Source organism: Metarhizium acridum (assembly GCF_019434415.1).
Source record: "Metarhizium acridum strain ARSEF 324 chromosome Unknown scaffold_319, whole genome shotgun sequence".
Classification (NCBI taxonomy): Eukaryota; Fungi; Ascomycota; class Sordariomycetes; order Hypocreales; family Clavicipitaceae; genus Metarhizium; species Metarhizium acridum.
Genome location: NW_027094026.1, coordinates 158,718 through 181,558, shown reverse-complemented (window position 1 = coordinate 181,558; position 22,841 = coordinate 158,718). Strand labels below are relative to the sequence as shown.

The 22,841-nt window shown below is 47.2% G+C and overlaps 4 protein-coding genes across 4 annotated transcripts; 3 read left to right on the top strand and 1 right to left on the bottom strand.

Annotated features, from left to right (window-relative positions):
• Positions 1-2,807: 2,807 nt before the first annotated feature.
• J3458_014301 (uncharacterized protein) lies at positions 2,808-4,276 on the top strand. Its single transcript, XM_066120479.1, has 2 exons — positions 2,808-3,452; positions 3,521-4,276. Exons 1-2 carry the CDS (start codon positions 2,837-2,839, stop codon positions 4,189-4,191), a joined length of 1,287 nt encoding a protein of 428 aa, XP_065974518.1. The 5' UTR covers positions 2,808-2,836; the 3' UTR covers positions 4,192-4,276.
• A 182-nt stretch (positions 4,277-4,458) lies between these two features.
• Positions 4,459-5,625, bottom strand: J3458_014300 (uncharacterized protein; the record flags this gene model as incomplete). Its single annotated transcript, XM_007817253.2, has 1 exon — positions 4,459-5,625. The coding sequence occupies one exon, from the start codon at positions 5,623-5,625 to the stop codon at positions 4,459-4,461; it is 1,167 nt and encodes a 388-aa protein (XP_007815444.2).
• Positions 5,626-13,879: 8,254 nt separating this feature from the next.
• J3458_014299 (uncharacterized protein) lies at positions 13,880-15,177 on the top strand. Its single transcript, XM_007817252.2, has 3 exons — positions 13,880-13,954; positions 14,025-14,120; positions 14,183-15,177. Exons 2-3 carry the CDS (start codon positions 14,049-14,051, stop codon positions 14,888-14,890), a joined length of 780 nt encoding a protein of 259 aa, XP_007815443.2. The 5' UTR covers positions 13,880-13,954; positions 14,025-14,048; the 3' UTR covers positions 14,891-15,177.
• A 2,201-nt stretch (positions 15,178-17,378) lies between these two features.
• J3458_014298 (uncharacterized protein) lies at positions 17,379-21,262 on the top strand (the record flags this gene model as incomplete). Its single annotated transcript, XM_007817251.2, has 2 exons — positions 17,379-17,593; positions 17,664-21,262. 2 exons carry the CDS (start codon positions 17,379-17,381, stop codon positions 21,163-21,165), a joined length of 3,717 nt encoding a protein of 1,238 aa, XP_007815442.2. The 3' UTR covers positions 21,166-21,262.
• Between the last annotated feature and the right edge of the window lie 1,579 nt (positions 21,263-22,841).

Genomic DNA, 22,841 nt, shown 5'->3' with positions numbered 1-22,841 from the left:
TGCATGGGAAAAATCAGTGTGACAACTAATCCTATAGGATAGGGACTCACTTATTGGCCGTATCCGTATAGTTCTTACACTCTTTTAAAGCTATCGGTTTAGGACATGGATGTTTAGGCTTAAGCAATATAAATGATGGAACTAGAAGGATTGGTCCTCCTATCGTTGTAATAGCAACATGGTAACTTCTTGCCAGAAGATATGCAGCCAGACGCAATTGTGCATATCAAAGGGATTAAGACAGCATACATTGATGCACTGTTTTAAGGTTGAGAATAAATGATATGTATCACAGCCTGATTACGGTAATGAAAAAAATGTATAAAGAGAATCGTTGATATATGTTGTGCGTCCATGTTTGACTTTACGGTGTGAGTCACCGGCACAAGCTATATTTTGCTCCACGGAGTCAGTGGCTGAGGCTATCTCGCGAAGTCGCGATAGCCTTCGCCGGCGCGCGTTATAATAAATCACTAATCAGCTAGTGTGTTTAACGCATTACGATGCGTGTACTCATGGTGTCTTGCGTGGTTAGTGACGGTTCCCTGGCCTAGGTCCGGCCAAAATACAGTGTTATTAGATGCAATCCATTTAGCCCCCCCCCCCCCCCCCCCCCCCCCCACCCCCCCTTTTTTTTTTTTTTAAATAAGTTAAGAAAGAGTATCGCTATTTTGAGCTTTAAAGCTATTTTCTTGTTTTACTATCAAAATAGCCTTAAATTAACAACGGCTTGGTCATCTCGGACACCTCGCCCAAAATTCCGCAACATCTTTTGGTGGTTTTGGATTGGGTACTGAGATGGCTATTGTACGGTTCCAGCAGTTTTGTGCGCAGTCCCATTCCATTGTTGCGAGGTATTTCACGACACAAGCAACGCGGCTGCTTATCGATCAAGACAACGGACCAACAAATCCATTGTTCTACTGTAGAAAGAGTTAAGAACACATGACCCTTTCGACAGATGTTATAAAAGTCGCAAGTACATGCTGTAATGCTCTCGCACTGCTTTGATTTGGGTTTCAGGGTAGCTCAACAGACCAATGTTGCGACAACCAACTCCGCATCTAGACTACGAAACACTAACAAAAAGACGAACAAAGAAGGAACGGGGTCGTCATCGCCACACGCCAGCTCGATTTGAAGAGCATGAAAAGCATGATGCAATCATTGTTTCGACAGAAATTGTCCTTTGGGCCCTCTGGGTCGTCATTGTTTCCCGTGTTGCCGACCGTCCGAGCATTTCTCGTCACACTCTCAGGGAATCTTTCAAGAAAAGTGCTGAAATATTCAAATCTCTGCTACGAAAAGGTGCTTGCTCTAGTCAGCCTTCGATAAAAGGTCTGTTCGGGGTTGCATTCATCGCATAGGCAGCGCAAGCACAAGACCGCTCGGCCTCCTGTCAAATATAAGACGGGAACATCCGACTGGATGAAGAGAAATATGACAAGATGATTCCAACTTCCGAGGCGATTCGCTTGATTAGGCCCAAATCGGATTTATAACCATTATGTGTTTCTACGTTGTCCTAAAGAAGATGTATCAAAACTGTCGATGCACGCGACCCGATGGTGCCCCGTTTTATGGCTTATGCCTGGGCGTCAAGGAAGGTACGAAGAGCCAATGCGTGCCTCTTATCACAGACATATACGAATGCAAAATTGTTCGCGGAAAGTGTCCCGCGTGTTGTGTAGAAAGCAGAGCTAGGCAGCCGTCTGGGTTAATGTACTCATATATGAAAAGTCGCTTACGATTGAAGAAGGCATTTGCGAGCAAAGCTCTGAATATGCGAGGATTACGCAAAGTCGGCAGAGCTCGACCGAAATACGGCAAAGGCATGTCTATAAACGCAGCCTAAAGTATTATCCAGCGATCTACGGAGCAAATATCTGCGGTCAATGAGATACCTTGCGTGAATGACGGGGGATGACAACACAAGAGCGCGCGTTTCATCGACGTCAAGCATGGATAACAGCGGGCAATGAACCTCGGATGGTAAGCTTTCTAGAGTTGAGACTTCAGCACGCAACTGAGGTTGGGGTTTGTCAGATTTTGCTGGCGTGTTGGCGTCAGCCAACTCATCGTGCGGGCTCCTGCTAACCGTGGCTGTAGATCTAATTAGGCGCACTTCGGACAGTGTGGAGTGCAACGAATTCCCGACCCGTGACAAGATTCTTTTCATCTTTCTGGTTCCACGTCATGAAAAGAAAGCGATTGAAATGACTGCATGAAGTCAAATTAATACGTCACGTTCCAGGTCGCAGGCAATGTTGTTGGCCCTCTAACAATGTGCAAAGGCGAAGAGACGAGGTTAACGGGGCTGGGGTCTGGTGATTACATAAACAGCCTGGCAGGTACTCCGTAGACATGCGAGGCTATTAAACCCCGTACGACCATTTTCAAGACCTCTATTCTCGTGCTTGTCAAATAGAAACTGCTGAATACTCAGAGTCGTGATAAGTTGAAAAATTAGCTCGATAGCCGCCCGGGCATGACCATTGACTCAACGATGCAAGTTATCGGACAGACAAAAAGTCTGGTGCTTGTTGGAAGGCTATTACAGAGTAAACTTTTCAAAAATGTAAAGCTGAAACCTCGTTATACATTGCCAGCCAACCCATCTTTCCTTGGATAAGAGGTTTGTGTTTTTGTGTTTGTCATGGCTCGACCCCCTCAGATGCCAAGTACATCATTACCTAGGTGTGACCTCATTGGCTCGTTTGCGTTGCCCAATAAACTGACTAATCAAGATGTTTCCAGTGAATGCTTTCTTTGCATCGCCTTCTTCCCTACCAACCTTCCCCCCTTTCCTCCGCGGTCCAAAGGGTATTACAGAACTATGTCGTGCAAAGAATCGTCTCATTTTCCGCTCATAAATGGCACAGCCTCGGTCCGAGACGACGTCGTTAACTCAACCTCATCTATGTCTCTAGCTGTCGATGATGTTGTCACTGAAGATGGCAAACCAAATGATTTCGGGAGTTTTGTAAGCTCTGATGATGAGATTGAGATCGAGGAGATGTGTGAGCCTATCGAAAGATATGCAAATGGAATTTACTATCCCATATGTATTGGGGACGTTCTAGCTGGCACGTATCGGGTGATACATAAGCTGGGTTGGGGAGGCTTTTCCACTGTCTGGATGGCGCACGACCTCAAGCGCCAGAAGCTGGTTGCACTGAAGATTGGAATTCCTGGTGATACGGGAGAACGAGAGCTTAATATGCAAAGAGAAATCCTTCATAGAGTCAAGGATACCTCCCGCTATCTGACTTTTCTGGACACCTTTTCCGTCCCTGGCATGAACGGCACACACCTGGTAATGGTATTTCCTGTTCGAGGTCCAAGCCTACATAATTACATGAGAGACCTAGAGGTAAAGACTAGGATGATTGCTGCAAAGCAACTACTCTTAGCCTTAGAGTCCCTTCATGATGCTGGGATTGTACATTGTGGTGAGTATGGTTTGTTTTGGTTTAACACACCTCATATGGAAGATTAAGCTAATACAGCCTGCAATTAGATCTTAATAGCGGGAGCATGCTCTGGGATATCGGCAATATTGACGAGTGTTGTCCAAAAATGGCCTACCAAATCTTCGGCCGCCCTCGCAAGGCACCAGTATGGGTAGAGACTTGGAAACCTGGCGAGCTGGTCAGCCCAATTCAAGTGGACAAAAAATTGCTGCAAGGGAATATCTTTCTTGCTGATTTTGGGTTGGCGATCAAGACCGGATCACCAGTCAAATGTAAGTGGCAATCGCCTGCCGTTTACTGTGCCCCTGAGCGATTCCATGACATAGGTCCCAGCTTTGCCAGCGACATGTGGAGCTACATGTGCCTCTTCGCAGAGCTTCACCTTGGTTGCGTTCCCTTTCGCGGCAGAGCAAATGCCACAGCTCTCTCCAACCTAGTGAGGAGCCTTGGTCCTCTACCTCCGCAATGGGATGGCATGTATGATGCAGGCGATACACCAGAGGACTTCTGGTACGACCAAACGCAAACACCCCATACTCTGGTTACTCTGGAGGAAATCACCAAACGGGCGCGACCTGGGATTGTCGACTCCGAGCTGAAGCTGGTCGTCTCAGTATTATTGAAGGGATTTACATATTTGCCTGAAAATCGTTTGACGGCCGCAGAACTGTTGCAAGACAAGGATTTTAATGCCATTATGGAGTTATATGGATGCTGAAATTTCAATGGTCCTTGGACGGGTTCTTTTTGCTAATGAAATAAATGATGATTGAAATTAACCAAAGCATACTCTTATAGCTGAGATACAAAAAAGCAATATGCTATCAGATGACTTCATGTAACCGCTGTGTGTGCATGTGCCTTAGGGAGTCTGCGTCTTTGCATGATTCCACCAACGACGCGGCATCTCCTCGATGTCTGAGATGTCAAAGTCCTCTGCCTTGTTTACCAAATGGGACAAACATTCCTTTCCTCTGTTACATCACTAGCGGCTGTTTGCTTTGGGCCAACCCTGAGTATCCTGGAACCAGCGGGACTTATACAGCGCTGCAGAATACCGTTGAGGCGGCTGGAGCTTCCCGTTTTTCAGGAAATTGATTTGGTGCGAGATGACATCCCTCCAAGCTGCCTGGATATAAAGCGCATTACCCCGACCATCCAGGCTGAGGCACTTGATATCAGACCGAGGAAGCGACTTCCCGTCTGAACCAACACGTCTATCAACTGGCTGGAAGCCCGGCAAGAACTGCTTCGCCACAGACTCGCCGCTCCGAAACTTCTGCGATGGGATATCGAAGACGTGCAGGTCCGTATCAGTGGAGAGAAGGAGCTGGCGCTTATTAGGCACAGCGATCAAATCATGTCCCCCGTCCCACCAGCCGCTATACTGCGAGTTGGCCCATTCCGTTGTGAGGAGTATAGGATTGCCGACCTTGTACTCGTGAACAGGCTTCTGGGTAAACTTGCCTCCCCTGTATGCGTAGGCGTTTAGAGCGCTGCTGGACGGCGTCTTCCCAGCCGGTGGGTGGTTGTTTCCTACCGCCCACAGGAGATTGGCTTGTTGGTCCCAGACGAGGCCGTGGACGGCGGGTGTAGCATCGAGCTTCTCAACAGGGTTTGCGTACGCCTGCAGTCCGCGGCCAATGTCAAAGATTTGGATGTTTTCCGTATAAATGTCCGAGGCAGTAGCTATGGCTATTTTGTTGTCTGGTACGAGCTCGAGACTATGAGTGTTGCCCAGAGTGCCCCGGTTGATGCAAGTGCCAAACGTGATTTTCTTATCCTGAGGGCTTCCAGGAAGGTGGTTGATGATGATAGCAGCGCCGTTAAAGACTGTAAGGACACTCTTGCCGCCATTGGCCCACTTGGCCTCTGGGACGGCATAGTTTCTCTTGATACATTTGAGGAGGTCCGCAGGGATATTCTGCCTCTGGGCGTCGTCGGGAGTCCACCTCCACGACTCAGCGCCGTTGGCGTCATGGATGGAAACTGCCGCCAGAGAAGAGCCGGTGGCGAATAAGCCTGTGATGACCTTGGACAGAGCAGCCTCAGCCTCAAGACCTGACTGATCGTCCGTCTGCGCTATGGGACTGCCTTGGACAGAGGCCAGGTGCATGGCGCGGGCAGTAAGGGCTATAGCTGCGATTCTCATCTTGGCTTTGAGCACGAAAAGCGCTGCGGCAATTCAAGAAAGTGAAGGATACAAGAATATAGGATAATGGGTTTTTGATTGTGTCAGCCGTTGGTAGAAATATTCTTGTGAGCTTGATAGACCGCGATAGTTTGCACTCGAAGGGGGCAGATCAGGAAGTTTATATGCTGCAGAAAACAGTAGTAGAAGCCATGATCACTGCTACGAGTATCTGGATATTCTAGCATCTAGAATATCCAGATTGCAATGGGACCATGAGAGTCGATGAGGATCAGGAGCACCCACAAGAAATCTTTTGATAGCATTGAGTCCGAGCAACAGCAGCATAGCAATGCATGACCGCAAATGGGACATCCATAACACATGCAGCTTACATCTTCTGACGAATTGCAACACAAGCTGCGTTATATCCCTGGAGTTCCAGCCCACCGAGTCGTCCATACCCAGCGAGCCCAACAGGTGCTGAGATTCCTGTTCCGTACAGAATTGATGGGTGAAGATGGTGTGTAATGGAGGTTATTACAATTACCAAATTTGCCATGTCCGACTTGGCATCAGTGCCATGCTTGGCAGACCGCTAGCTTACTTGTAGAGTTTTGGAACTTCTTAGAGCGGGTTGATCATTTGATGCCGGCACAAGCCATGTTGTGATGCGGCATGCAACCCTCACAAGGGTCTTGACCAGCGGGGGCTAAGGCAGGAGCTGTTAGTTTCCATGCTTACCAGATGCATAGTACGGCTTGTGAAATGTTTTGTTTGCGACACCATAGATGTGTAGCTTTGGTGCTAGTACATGCTGTTACCCTTCTTTCAAACTACAGCTACGACGACTCTGGGTGAAATTGTCAGTCTTTCGCGTAGCCTGCATGCCATCGCAGCTTCATCGAAGTCAAAGCCGGGGTCCCAGAAGAGAACTGTTGGTACCGCAATGATATCGACTGAATTGTGTTGCATCCGGCATGCATCAAGTTACAAGTCATTTACTCGTATCAAGCACGGCTACCGCATGCAACAAACGCTTCATTCTACGCGCCAGGATCTTGTTCGAGCCATGTCCAGACAAATGACCCGGTCCCACCACTTAACATAACTGCAATATTATGTCATGCGCACACACCATTATCATCGCCCTTACGGTGCGGTTGATTTACAGCGAATAGACTCTGCACGAGACAACAAGCCTCCAACCATATCAAGCACGGCCATGACACGGACACAAATCCTTGGATCAACTTTGTCACATCCAAGGAAACCTGACAACGCTCTGGAGGGACGAGATTGGGCAAGGTTTATGCATATGTACATGGCAGGCACCGTTTCACGGCCAGGTTGATATCGTCCGTGCTAGTGACCTACACAAATACAATTTGTCATTTATTCTCAATCTTCGCTGAACAATGTTGGTGGTAGACCAAAAAATGCGCCAACCCACGCAAGAAAAATGTCCGAGGGTCGTGCATGAGGAAGAAAAAGGTCAACTGGCGACCCCTGCACTCGGCCCGTTGAAAATTACGGCAAAGAATTCGAATACCGTTGCACGGGCACAAGTGCCTGGATCTAGCCTGAGGTGCAATACTTGTACGTATGACATGCAGTGGTGCAATGCTGGAAAGGTGTCTGGTGTGAATGCATCACGGGCCATATATGCTCCTCGTAAAAATGAAGCGCGCTCAAGGAGGTGCCAGTCAGCTCAGCAAGTTCATGTCTACCCCCCAGATATCTTATCATTGTACCACAATTCTGTGCTTACTATTACGTCAACGCATCACCATCAGTAACAGCTTCTTTGCGAGAATCTACGTTGCAAGACAGCCCCTCCATCTCACCCAAGAAGGAGCCAGGAAGCTGCCTCTTAGCACGGCAATCATAGTCACCCAGAAAAACGCAAATGAAAACGACTTTGCGAAGAGCTTTGATTTATTAGCTTTCAACCTCTGGTTAAGTGGCCTTCATATGCCCCTTGCTTGGAGATTTCATCTCTTCTGGTCAACCTTGATGAGATGACTTCCTGAGGAATCCCCGAACCGCCTACTTGACCATTCGAGGCTCTATCGATCAAAGTATAGGCATCGTTCCTCAGATCTTCTCCATCTGAACTATTATTCCTGTTAGAACCTAGTAAGCTGGATAGCCAATTAGACTACGGAAAAACATTAGAGGATACCTTCCTTCGTGTCATCATCACGATTCACTACCCATGGCGCCTCTTATAATCTCACCTCAATAATACCGTGAACATAACTAATTTCATGTGAGTATTGTATTCATCCTTGTTATATTCAACAACCACATCTTATCTCTCGCCAATCAAGATGTGGCCCTCGGGAAACTCGCGAAGAATCAATAGTACCGAAGAGCCCAAAAAAACTTTCACCTTGTCGCCAGGCTCACAGTTCGGATGACCTACTCCAATATATCCCCGAGGAGCTATAATGAAGCGCAGGTAGAGACAGTGAGGATTGAGTCGGTTCAAGCTCTACAGTTCGAGAGCGACAAATTTTATATATGAGAGCATTTCACTTTCCTGCTCATCATTTTTGGGTGGGAATTCGAAACCATCGCTCCAGCCGAACACTCCCTGGACATTCACTTCGTTAATAACCTGTGGCAAGCGGGCAAGAGCAGGACCATGGTTGCCGTGGACAATGTTTTGCTCCAGGATTACCGTCCTCCAAAGCGCGTCGAGTATTAGCCCACCTGTCGGGCGGTACGTAGAAGCGCCCAGCTCCAAACACAGTCGTTTCCATCCCTTCATAATTGCTAACTGATAATAATGCACCTTGTGGTAATGCTCATGACTACGATCTCCAGGTGAATAATGCGCTAGCGATGCAAGTGCCAGATCAAGCGGATCACCGATAAAGACGATCTTGTCGACCATCGCCCAAGGGTCTCATCGTTGTCGGTGAACTTGAGACTTGATTAATGGTCACCATCCAGGTCAGCATTGAAGCCCCTCTGGCGAGTGTCACCAGTGTCATTTTGTATCAAGCTCATACTTTGTTAGTTAGACACAATTTCTGAAGTGCATTATAGGAAGAGAGCTGCGTGACGCTAATAGAATTGAACAGGAAGTTGGCCATATCTTGCGAGAATCCAAGAGAGAAGGGAGAGGTTCTCATTGTATGGCTTCGACCGGGCGGTAAGAACGTCCAATTTCGCAGTTGATATGAGGAAGGGTTTGGCAACACCAACGAATGTCTGCCGTAGTTCAGATCATAGCGAGGTTTAATCTTCAATATACTCATCGTTCCCCAATAGCCCAAGCAAAGCAAATATTCGGTCTGGGGGTTCTATCGCTTCAGAGTTCAATGTCATGGCCAACAGATTTGGGAGTGGCGGCAATGCTCCCAGTCTTAAAGTTACTGAGTGTTTTACAGAAAGAAGAAGGGAAAGCACTGTTTCACTTTTTCCAACAGTCAAAATTCAGTCTAGCGCTAGGCCGTAGTCCCCCGTTTTAATGTTTTGCGGCCCGCCCGGCCCGTCGGAGGAGCACATTGAGATAGATTTCTAGATGTTGCCATTCAAGAGAACTAGAGCCGTGAACAAAAATTACTTCTTTATCTAAGATAAATTCTTGGAGAACCCATACTCTTTTCCACCATGGACATTGTAAAAGTTCCATCAGGGCCTCTATTAGCGTTAGTTTTACAGCTAATTCAACATAATGTGGAATATCTTCCAACGTATTTTCTGGTCGATCAGGGGGGTTTCGCAAGAGGCACAATAAGCCATGGGAACGAATGGGAATGAAGCGTGCCCAATATTGGGCCTTCTTTGAGTTTCGTCCATAGCCGAGAGTATTTCAACGAGTCTAATACAATAGCGCTTGTGCTAGACTCTTCGCCAGGCCATACAACGACCCGAGTTGCATTTTGGTACATCAGACTCATCCGAGAAACTTTGCTGTTCCCTTCATAAATGTATGACTGATTTACAAACAGCATCGACACGCGAGACTTGAATAGATTTTAGAAGTCTCAAGCTACGCAGTGCAGCTGCGAGGTTCTTTGTAGCTCTGAACAACTTGCCATTGGCTTTGAAATCCCTTGTTGGTGTTGAAGGACCCCAGGCATAGGACAGCGCTTCATAAGGTAATTTTCGGCTCAGTTGAACTTCTTCCAGAGTGCACTTGATGGGTGAAGCAGCATTGGTGTTTGAAATTAAATGTAACCGGCGAATGTGCTTACTTTTTGCCAGTTCGGAGTATACGTCGCTTGCACTATTGAGTGTTCTAAGATCCTCGGCCTCGCTTTACAGATGCAAGTCGTGCCTTGTGCAGATGACGCTCCATCTTCGGGGTAGTTTGCGGAATTCAGCAGCGAGTCTTATCTGCCGTAGTTTTGTAGGTAAAATTGTTGGTTGTATGATTTCGGAAAAGACTACCGCTTGTAGACATTGAACACTGAATCGCACTCATCTACGACGACCCGAAGTCCTCAGACGAGATGAGTTTGAACTTCAACTCTCTTCCTGCATCGTCACTGAAAATATCTGTGCCATCACGAATCGCTGACCAATTGTGGGAGAAGTTTGGTACGTGTATCCAGGGGAATATCTTGTTGGCCCAGAGTCTTTCAACGTCATTGCCGCAATAGCCTTGGTCAAGCCGCTCTAGGAAACTCAAAAGTAACTCGGCAACAGAGAAACTGAGATTTGAGGCTCCATCGATTATCATCCATCACACGGCACGATACATGCAGAACAAATGCGAAACTAGCGTACCATGATGCTCCACGATCAGTGTCAAATACCTGGTATGGTTCAAGTAGGTGTTTCGAGTACATATAAAACACATTAGCCGACATGTATGACGCCCTTCTTTTTTTGGAATATTGAATCAAGTACGAGTCTGTAAGTCATGCAATGACGTGGGCAAGTGGTGAGAGCCTTAGTCTAAGAACTGTCAACGGAATATAAGGGGGTATAATTGCTATTCGATTAGAGCGCGTTCTTTTTCGTGATAGTTATGAGCCCGGTTAGCGTAATGGTATAATTTACCGTAATTCCACGCACCTCTTATTTGACTACCTTCCAGTTTGAGACCTACATGCGGCATATTTTAAGGGATTTTCAGCTGCCTAACATGAATAACCTTATTAAGCCTACTACTAAGCCTAGCGTAACTAGCCACAAGCACTATAAAAAAAGCGCTACTAGTAGTAGCCAACCACTATCCAGCTTACATTATAGCTGTAATACCACAACTTCAATCTAAACTGCGGGGGTGTGTCAACGGAATATAAGGGGGTATAATTGCTATTCGGTCAGAGCGCGTTCTTTTTCGTGATAAGAACCAACCCGACATCGTTCATAGGGATCTGACTGAGATATTTTACAATCTGTGCAGTTTGTTTTTCGTCCCGTATGTTAGAAATTCGTGCGTCGGGCGACAATTGGTTGGTGGCCAGCTTCTTTACCCGGTTTCTTGTGTGCAGTGCTGCCTGTTCGCCTCAACTTCTGCAGTGCAACTTCAAACGCCCCAGATGAGTCCCTCCACATTCCGGTCTCACTCTTGGAAGAGGAGGCGGGCACTTGAAGGTCTACCGAGTTGAGTGATGATTATATTAAGCCACGCTTTTCCTCCTGATTTCTTGCTTCGGAACTCATGGACTACATCAAGTCGGCATTGTCAGACACTTGTTCCAATCTATTCGACAAACAGCAGACAGCTCCAGGTCTAATATCTACATGTCTGAGCCTGAAGAAGAAACCAATCAAGTCGCTATACGAGATCTTTCAAGATATAAAATCAAGCAATGCCTCTTCCAAGACACAAACTATTGAGCAACTAAAGGAGGAGGTTGGGAGTGGAACAGAATGCGATGTGCGGACCTTACATGAAGGACCAGCTCAATGCCAGTGCCGCAAAAATTAGACTGACGTTTATCCGGATGACCTCAGAAGTTCCATGGAGCAAGAGGCCGAGACCAAGAAGAAAGTCCTAGTGATTCGACTCGGGAAAGCCATTAGGAGGACAAACCGCTGGTTCTGGACTCCGTAGTCGTACAGAACGAGCAGCTGAAAGAGCTACTAGGTCGGGTCTTCCACGGATACGAGGGGATTACGGAAATTCTGAAGGAACTTGTGTTTAGGGCCCCTTTTCGCCCTCTTTTTCACTGCTGGAGCTTGTTCAAGAACCTGGTTGCTTGTTGCAGAGCAGAAAGCCAATGGAGAGGATGCATCACCATACTCTCAGCTTTTCTACAGAATTCTTCAGATCGAGCTATGAGAGACAAAACGAGGTCAAGGACCTATACAGCAAAGGAGTCATTACGTATGGACTTTCTTGGGCGTTATTCCAAGCTGGCATGCGCCTCTACGCACCTATGTATCGACCCGCTCAGTGGAATCATGGAAATTACCGAGCTGAGTACATATCCTTCAAAGTCGTTGACGTAAAAGATGTGACATGAAGCGACGACGCCTTTCCCAGTTTGATACTTCCCTGATGCCAAAAAGGCGTGACCCTCGCATTTATGGACGGCCAGCTAACATATCATGAATTTGATGATGTGATCAACGGAAAGGGGCCAGGTCTTACCATTCTGCTGGTAGGAACACCGGTCACTGGCAAAACGCTTACCGCGGAGGCTGTGGCTAGCAGTGCCCAGCGGCCACTGTACATCTTACGCGCAGGTGAATTCGGACAAAGGAGGCTCAGAAGGTAGAGGAGAAGTTGAAACGTGTACTTGAACTGGCGGAGAAGTGGTGGGCCGTCCTTCTCCTCGACGAGAGTGACGTCTTCCTAGAGAAACGAACTCACAATAACCTCAACCACAACGAGGTTGTTGCCGCATTTCTTCAATATGTTTATTCCAACCTGACCGTACTGTCTGAGCTGACATTATGCCAGGTTACTGGAGTTTTACCCCGGAAAGCTGTTTCTTACAACCAACCGGGCTAATGCAATCGATCCTGCCTTCCAAGTCAGAATCACCTGATGCGGCAATATCCCGAACTGGATTCGGAATCTCGGAAGAATATTTGGAGACAATTCAGCTCGCGCTACTTGCAAAGTTCTCTTAGCAACGACCACTTGACAAGCTTATCTGAACTACCTCTACACGGGCGACAGATAAAGAACATTATCAAGATCTTTTCGTTGTTGGCTAGACAAGAGGTTACAGCGCTCAGGCCCGAGCACATTCAGATGATGCTGAGTGCGAGCAACGAACTTGGCTATGACGAATAGGACCATCTAGTTCTGTAGACTTTCCGCTCCTCACTAGTTGACGCAGTATATTCCTATGAGGCCTAGGATTCGCCGACGCCTCCACATCGCTTGACCTCAAAAGGCCACATTGTGTCGTTTGGCGCCGCCGTTTAGTGCGACTTTAAATTTGTCTCTGCACAGCTCTTTGGAGCTCACCAGTCATCATCTTCACCAGTCATCATCTTCACCAGTATACACTCGGTCACCGGCATTAGTCTAGTTGCCGTGGGACACTTTCACTCGGCTTCACGACAAACCCTTTTCGGCATGGCCCGTCCGCATATCTCCTCTGCCGTCAACTCTGTTATAACTATTCCATCCCGCACGCCATCGATTCTTTCGTGAAAGTCTCAGCAAAGGCACATCAGTAGCTGTACGTGACTATACTTGTAACTATTTAATGTTGCTTCCCACAAGACACGTTCATCATCTTTACCCTTTCTTCATCAGCGAATGCTTCCAAATACAGTCGTCAAATATTTTACTCTTGGGACAGGGCACGTCAACTAACAATCCTCCTCCCGCGCTGCATTGGCAACCCACCTTGACGGTATCCCACTCGGAGTTTGATTGGGGGTGTGCCCGGTGGTACGCTGGCATTTATTATCATCGACGGGTCCCCCCGGTGCTCCTGCCGGTATAGTGCTCGGGAGTACAGCTGGGAAAATAAGGGATGTAAGGAGGAAGAGTGTACATGAGGTGTATGAGGTGTATGAAGTGAGTATCTCTTGGCCTTGTCTAATGTGACATGTGCTAACGAGTGGTGCTTGTCTAGTTACTTGACCATGAAGAGAGGGAGGATATGCTTCATAAACTGCGTAGGAAATTATTTGGCCTTTTGCCAGAGAGTGAGTGCTGGCATACAGAAAAGGCAGTATCATGACACGGAAGACACAAGTCTCTGCAAATATCCGTGGGCGAAAATTTCTACCCCGATGCGTTTCCCAATGTGGTATTTCCTACGACGTAACCCCAGCATTCCCCGATTTTCCCAATTTCCCGTCCCCTCCCTTTTTCTGCCCCAACTCTTGTTCCCACCAAGTCGCCAACTCGACCTGCCGTGCCAAACATCTGTTGTCATCAAAGACTAGCTCCTAGCATAAAAATTTAAAGGTAACGTCGTCGCTGGGACACTCAGTATGAAAATCTAGTCAATCTGACACACCATGTTCCATCTTCTCAGAACCGCATTCACATTATCCACAGTATGGCGTCGAGGCTGGCTCAAAAATATGAAATCAATGCCGACATAGGGGAAGGGTTCGGGCGATGGAAGATGGTAAGCTCCGTAGTCTAACCCCCACGTCGTCTCAAGGGTTTCTCGTTAACACAAACACCTAGGGCCCGGATGAGGAGCTGATACCCTTTATCGATGCCGCAAACATCGCCTGCGGATTTCATGCCGGCGACCCCTCCATCATGCTCAAGACGATTCGCCTGTGCAAGGAACACAATGTCAGAGTGGGCGCGCACCCCGGGCTGCAGGACCTCTTCGGCTTCGGCCGGAGAAAGATAGAGACTGACCCCGGCGACATGTATGCCATGATTCTTTACCAAGTCGGTGCTCTCAAGGCCATGCTGGATGCCGAGGGCGTCCAGCTGTCCCACATCAAGCCACACGGCGAACTGTTCTTTTACATGCAGCGAGACCGGGGCATAATGAAGGCCGTCTTGGAAGCCTGCGCTCCGTTCAAAGTCCCCGTTTATGCCTGCCAAAACCCGGAACAAGAGGCCATGTGCGCCGAGATGGGAATCCCCTTCCAGGGCGAATTATACGTCGACATTGACTATTCGCCAGAGGGGAAGCTCGTCCCCGTGTCGCAGTCTCATCCTGTCACGCCGGAATTGTGTCACCAGCGCGTCGTTGCTGCAACCACGACTGATACTGGAAGGGACATTAACGGCACACCGTTTACTTTTGGGTTTGGCGGCAAGCCCTTTAGCATTTGTCTTCACTCTGACGCACCGACGGTTTTGCAAAACGTCAAGTTGGTGCGTAAGGCCGTGGATGGAGTCAACAGAATCAAGTTTTTTAAAAAGGAGAATTAAAGTTCATTAATGATCCTAGCTAAATACTAGTGTAAGCATTATATTAGCTGAAAGCCAGCGATTGCATCTACGTTTCAACCGAGTGGTTTAGCGATGCGGCTAAGGAAGTTCCTAGCAAACTTACTAGAAACCAAACCGAGTTCTGCTTTTATGATGTTACTTTTTATTTTAAAACGAAGTTAATATATATCTTTGCTTACTAAATATTAAGCTAATAAGATTTAGTAGCAGGGTATTAATATATCCCCTTGTAATTATTGTAGTTGCTTTAATAATTCTTGCCAGCCCTTTTTATTGTCGTATTATAGGCCTGATGAGAACAGCATTCACAGACTTTCATTTCCCTGAACGCAATATAGTGTGCTTTATATGATGCCTCCTACTCGGGCGAGCCCAGAAGCTCTTTTTGGAAAATCTCGAATTTAGCCCAATGGCTGCGGACGGCTTCCATACACAGTGTAGTTGACTGATTCCCGAACGTAAAAATAGGTCGTGAATCAGAAACACCATGGGCGCCTAGCTTGGGCAACCCCTTGAGTTTTGACTTTGCCAAGATGGCATTCTCCGTCTTCCTAGCTAATATCAATTGCTTTAATTTTCTCATCTTCTCCCTTTGAATGCCTGTACACCATGCAACATGGTCAAATGCAACACTTCAGGTACATGGTGGGAAGGCCCTACACTGTGGCCTAGGTATGCGTTGGGCCGTCAGTCCAAGACTCCCTTTAAATGCTTTCTAGGGCTTTTTTTTGATTACGATGTCTCCTTGAAATCACAAAAGTCTCACCCAAGAAGTCAACGAAGCAGCAATTCTTCCAAGCTTGTCCATGTCTGGTGCATTCTCTTCATCCCAAACTATCATTCAATGGCCCCGGCCACGGTATGCAAACGTGCCCAAGCGCAAGTTTCCACGTCTATCTACCAAAGGCTTACATGGATCGATACAATGTTTTGTTAAAGGCCAAGCCGCCTGGCCACATATACCTACAACTGAAGCAACTAACTACCCGTGCCTTCGTATCCCTTCAGGTGCCAAGGACCTTGTGCATCGTGCCCTCATATCTCTTTATCCACAGGACGGATTATGTCACTTGCTGTATCGCTTAACTAGGGGAGTGTCGCACGTACTACATCCAAGATAATCCACCCTCATTAGTGGAGCTTCACTTTTGGCCCAGTGGTGTGATTTTTGTGTGACAGGGAACGGGCTCCCCACAAGGTCCTCAGCACCTAAAGAGATTAATTTAGTAAGAAGATGAGCAACCTCCGGAAGCATACATACGTAAGACTATGAGATCAATCCTGCTATGAATACAAATCAAGCCTAGATCAAGAGTTTAGTCCCTATCATTGTAAATTATGCATTTAGTATTCGGCTACCTGCCTCAGATAAGTAGCAGTTCTCACCACATTAATAGCACAGATATGCATTGTCCTCTATTACCCTGATCTGCGAGGTTCATTTCCACCTAGAATATGCGGTAACGAGTTGCTTGATGAAAATAAGATTCCCCAAGCTTACTCTTGCATATATTTGTCCCAAATTTTAAATATAAAAGGCCCTGTATCGCTTAGATTGTCTATCGTGCGTCCGAATAACTCTTTCTCCTTTATACTAGCCTTTGTGCCTCTATGCTAGTTCTCCAGGTTCCGGTTTCTGCTAAAGTTAATTAAGTTCAGTTTAACTGTGAGAGATTCGATATCTTGTGCTGTGATGTGAGTATGGGGGTGATGAAAGAGAGTCCAGGCTCCAAGACACCTGGCAGGTTATATCAAGTTGTTACGGCGTAGCTAGACAAGCAAACCACGTGACAAAAGTACCCTATAAAGGGTCAAATCCAGCAGAGAGAAAAAGGTCAGACTCAGCCAATTGCGTACATTTGAAGAATAAAGTTCTTGTTTCTTCCCTTGACCAATTCAGCGCATCACACGTCGTTTCCAACACTCTAGTTGCTGGATCTATCCAATCTCACATATAAGGAACGTAACGCAAGCATAGTGCATGGACCGGATCTTGATAGAGCCTGAACTGCATCAGATGATGATGACACAATCACCGTAAGTTAAAGTACGTGTTCCCCTAGTCGACATTAACGAGTCCAGAGGGATTCAAAATCCTTCAGCGTGATGCGAACTCTTGTGTGTATTTATACAGTCTCTAAAAACGCCGTATGAAAAAAACACCAACGAATATCACATGCTTGGCAAGATGGCTGTAGATGAGAAATAAGTACCCCGCTGATATTACCGCATCGAGCACACCCCGCAATCTTCAAGGACGGGATAAACGTTTCATCTTCCGCAGGTCCGGACCCTTCCCCGATGTTATCGCAGCCAGTACATCGCTTGATAACTCCCCCAAGACAGACGACGTGGTCGACTGCCCCTCCTCAATGTCAAAGCACTCACTCGCCTATATGAATTGCTAATTCCTGCCTTGATGCGTTACTATTTGACTCATTCTTCCTCGCCCTAATTCCCCACCACAATGGGAAGCATTGAATCCACTTCGCTGCGCAACATCCGCAAAGTCTTGATCGCCAACAGGGGCGAGATTGCCGTCCGATGCATCAAGGCTTGTAGAGAGCTACGAGTCCACAGCGTGGCTACATTTACACATTCTGACGCAACTTCGCTGCATGTCACTCTGGCAGACGAGGCAGTGCTGCTACCAGGAGACGACGGCACTGCCTATACAGACGGGTAAGCTCTCAGATTTACGCTTCGTCACGCCGGTGTGACTACAAAAGTAACTATGCTAAGCGCCGATTAGTGAGGCTATTTTGGAAATTTGTAAAAAAACGGGTGTCGATGCCGTTTTCCCCGGATACGGCTTCTTGAGCGAAAATGCCGACTTCGCTAATGCTGTTTCGTCAGCCGACATCATCTTTGTCGGGCCTTCTTCAGCGTCTATCAAGGCCATGGGCCTCAAGCACGAAGCCAGAGCCATCGCTGAGGCCGCAAATGTCCCCGTTGTCCCTGGCACCCAGCTTCTGTCATCTGCCGTAGAGGTCGTCAAGGCCGCGAGGAACCTGGGGTTCCCGGTGATGCTCAAGGCAACCGGTGGAGGTGGTGGCATGGGATTACAAGCTTGCAACACCGAGCTTGAGGTTGAGAAGGCCTTTGCCGTGGTTGAGAGCCGCGCGAGCAAACTCTTCCAAAACAGCGGTGTCTACTTAGAAAAGTACTATCCGCGGTCTCGCCACATCGAGGTCCAGGTCGTAGGCAACGGCGAGATTGTTGTAGCATTTGGAGAGCGTGAATGCTCGCTACAGCGACGATATCAAAAGGTGATTGAAGAGTGCCCTAGTCCCTTTGTCGAGCGGCACCCTGGCCTCCGCGAGAGGATGCTGGAGGCAGCCACCAATTATGCAGCGCAGCTCAAGTACAAAAGCGTGGGCACTGTAGAGTTTCTCGTCGATGACGAGACCGCCAACTTCTTCTTTCTCGAGATGAACACGAGGCTGCAAGTCGAGCACGGCATCACCGAGTTGTGTTATGAAGTCGATCTTGTCCATTTGATGCTGCTGCAAGCCGACTTCGAACGGGAAGGCCATGTAGGAATACCCTCGGAATTTCTCAAGGGTCTTGAGAGACATTCCCCGCGAGGATCAGCGATCGAGGTCCGAGTCTATGCCGAGGTGCCGCTGCGCGACTTTGCTCCGAGCCCTGGCATCTTGCAGTTCGTCCACTGGCCTGAGGGCGATGGCGTGCGAGTCGACACGTGGGTTAGAAGCGGCCAGCGGATCACACCTCTTTACGACCCTTTAATTGGAAAGATCATGGCTCACAGCCCTGGTGGCCGAGCCGCTGCTCAGTCGAAACTGCTCGCGGCACTTCGCGATACGACTCTTCAGGGGACTCCATCCAACTCGGAGTATCTGATCAAGATTGTCGATTCCAGCATCTTCATCAGTGGGAGTACATTGACGAGTTCTCTATCCACGTTCAAATTTGAAAGTTGCTCCTTCCAGGTCTTGGATCCTGGCGTCATGACAACCATCCAGGACTACCCGGGTCGCACCGCCGTAGGACACGGAGTGCCCCCGGGCGGTCCTATGGACGACCTCAGTGCTCGTGTAGCAAACAGCCTTGTTGGAAACGATTGGGGGGTTGAGCTTTTGGAAATCACTCTAGCCGGACCAGAGTTGTTATTTCATGAGGCGGCTGTCGTTGCGATTTGTGGCGCCGAGCTGCCAGTTACTGTCAACGATACGCCCCAGCCCATGTGGTCCAGGGTCATTGTCTGTAAGGGCCAGATACTAAAGCTGGGCAAGGCTTCTGGAAGTGGCACCAGAACCTATCTTGCTGTCAAAGGCGGGTTCCCCCAAATCCCCAAGTTTCTTGGCTCCAAATCCACTGTCCCTGAGCTGGGCTTTGGTGGCCTCCAGGGACGGAAACTACAGGCCCATGACATTCTCGCTCTCGCGTCAGAGTCTGGGTCTTGGGCCGCTGCCTCTGCACCATTGTCTCTGCCGGCAAAGGCAATACCAGACTTCGCATTTACGAGTGTGTGCTGCATTGACGGGCCATTTGGCTCCGACGATATCCTAACCCCTGAAGGGCGCAAGACTTTATACGAGGCTCAATGGGCAGTCAGCCATAACAGCGGCCGAAGTGGTGTACGTTTGGACGGGCCACGGTTGAAATGGGCTCGGACCTCGGGCGGCGGCGGCGGATCTCATCCGTCCAACGTCTTTGATTACGGGTATCCCAACGGCGGAGTCAACTTTACGGGGGAATCGCCAATCATCTTTGCGCATGACCGACCGGATCTAGGTGGATTTGCCTGCCCAACTACAGTATGTTCCGCCGAGATGTGGAAAGTCGGCCAACTCAAGGCCGGCAACACGATACAACTTCGACCCGTGTCGTATGACACCGCTCTGGAGATTACGCGGAAGAAGGAGGAGTATCTCAGAGCAATTATTCTGTACGCACAAGGGACTGCCTGTCAGATATCCCCACTGGACGTTGAGTTCAGCGACGAACCTCCGTGTTCTATTCTCCATCAAACATCACCTTTAGGGAGCCATCCTCAAGTTACATATCGCCAAGGCGGTGACACCAGCATCATCGTCGAATACGGCGATCAACTACCGGACCTTCGGAACACAGCTTGCGTCCAACTGCTTGCAAATGGACTGTTGGCCGCAAACCTCGACGGCGTCCGAGGGGATCCCAACTTTGCTACTCTGACCGTACGGTTCGACCCGTTCCTCACGGAGCGATCTAAACTTCTTGCACACCTCATCGAGCTCGATGGCCAGATTGGAAAGACCACGGGTATCAAGATACCGGCTCGACAAGTACGACTTCCCGTCTGCCTCGATCACACATCGCTTCGAGAGTCTGCGCAGCGATATATGGAAAATATTAGGCCCTCGGCGGCTTACATGCCAGACAATGTAGAGTACCTCCGCAAGAATAATGCTCTCAACACTCGACGCGATGTTTTTGACGCTATCCTCAAGGCTCCATGGCTCACCGTGGCAGTCGGCTTCTATGTAGGAACACCAATCATGTTCCCTCTTGATCCCTGGCGTGTCCTGACGAGCCAAAAGTACAACCCAAGCCGCGTGTATACACCCGGAGGCTCTGTTGGCCTGGGCGGCTCACTGGTAGCAATCTATCCCGTCGCTGCCCCGGGAGGGTACCAGCTAATGGGCCGAACCTTGGGCGGTTGGGACTCGGGGAGCATTCGCCCCGGCTTCTCGCCTGAGAAGCCTTGGCTCTTCAACCATTTCGATCTGGTTACGTTTCATGAGGTGTCGGAAGAGGAGTATAGCAAGATTGAGCAGGAGTTTGAGACTGGCCGCTATATTTTTGATATCACAGAGACGACGATAGACATGGATACATATATTGCGAGGTTTGACGAGGCAGCCAAGGACCCCGAGTATCAGGCTTGGAGAAGACGCCAAGTTGCAGCATCACAAGAGATGGGAGAGTTGGAACAGAAGCTTTTCGAGGAATGGACCCAGGCCAAAAGCTCGGATAAGGGCGGCTCCGTATGTGAAGATGACGATGTTGATTCTGGCGAGGCTATCTTCATCGAGTCTCCCGTGGATGCCAATGTCTGGAAAGTACGAGTCAAGCAGGGTGATGTGCTGGAAAAGGGGCAGACGGTGGCAGTTCTCGAGGCAATGAAGATGGAGATCAATGTGGTTGTGAGCGACGATCAAGCAGGGGCCGTGGTAACTACGATAAGTCAGCCTCCAGGAAGCGTTGTCAGGCCTGGAGCAGTAGTGGTGAGAGCTGCAAGACCAAATTGAAGAATGACCGTATTGATGTTGGGAGTGGGGCTTGCGTTCATCTGTGGTAATGATGTAATTCAAGACTGGTGGCTAGAGTATTCAGTTATTTGTCATGGGGTAGACTCATCTGCATGTCTAAGTTGCACACATCGACACAATATGTCCATTTGTGGAGTTACCCTGACCTGATCCATCCAAGTCATTTAAATAACCCTCTCCCCCGTGGCGGTACATAAAATGATACAATTCAGACCCTGAATGCTTAGCCAGGTGTGACATAGCAAGGGGGGTTAAAGCTAATGAGATGTTACTATTATAAAGAGCATGTGGGGGTTTAAAGTACCTGATAACGCGATAAAATCTCTTATCAATAAAGGGTACTCTTACAAGAGCTACTAGTCCCCTATTATCTAACCTATATTATAGTTAACAGCTACTAATATAAATAAAAAGAGCTTCTATTAACAGAAAAGTCCCTGTAAATAACCCCCACTAACTTCCTTGTCAGGTCACTCATAGCTAAACTTACAGGGGTTGGATTGTAGTAGGTCGCACTACTCATCCGATAGTAGCTCCACTTTAGTTCATATCCTATCACACGAAAGCGGGTATCACTGCTAGATAACACACAAAATGATAGTAAAAAGCCTTTATTAAGCTATAAAAGAGAGAATTGTGTGCGCCCCTTAAAAAGGGGCGCTCGGCTCCACGAATGCTGTGCGCGTTATCTAATTTCCGTGCGCATTACGTGGCTAGATGCCCAATACAGCTAGTGGGCTTGTTGTGCCGTGTGACATATCCCATAGGCTAACCAACCCTAACACGTATATGAACCCTCTCTGTCACACAAAAAATGGGCGTGGCCACGCCACAGTATTTTGTGTGTTATACCCCCTTATCCTCTGTGACACTCTCCCCTGTTGCAACTGTATGTATTGTCCCGTTATGTGGGATATAAAGTACAGGTTACACCGGTACATATTATAGGCGATATAAGCCCTAATATACACCTTACCTATTAATCTAGTTAAAGTAACTATAATTAATTATAAAAATTAAACACCTCTTTTTAATGTAATTATAAAGGCTTATTTATTAAAATCTAATATATATATTTTATTACCCTTATTAAAATCTTATAAAAAAAAGAGTAATAATTAATAATTATTAACGTAGTATTCTTTACTAGTATTATTCTTTTAAGTAATAGTCTTTTTCTTCTCTTTCTTTTACTTTAAGCTAATAAACTTAATTTACTTCTTTAACTTTAATTATAATAGCGCTTTTATTCTTAAATTTATTAGGTTTTTCTCCTTAAAAGTTTAATTAACCTTTATTTATCTTCTTATATAAGCTCTTATATCTTATAATATTAGATTTAAATATACTTAATTTATTTATAAAATTTAATGTTATTAGAGATTATTATAATACTATTATTATTAGTAAATAGTTATAATAGTATTTACTCTTTATATATCTCTCTTATTAAGCCTCTTAAATATATAGCTTTTAGTCTTATATTAAAGAGCTTAATATACTTAAATTTAATGCTTAACGTAGCTATTATACTTTATTTTCTTACTCTTTTAACTAATAATAGTATTAATTAATAAAAAGATATAATAGTTTATAAATCTTAAGTTACTTTTATCTTATACTTACTTAATATTAAAGTAGCTTATAATCTATTA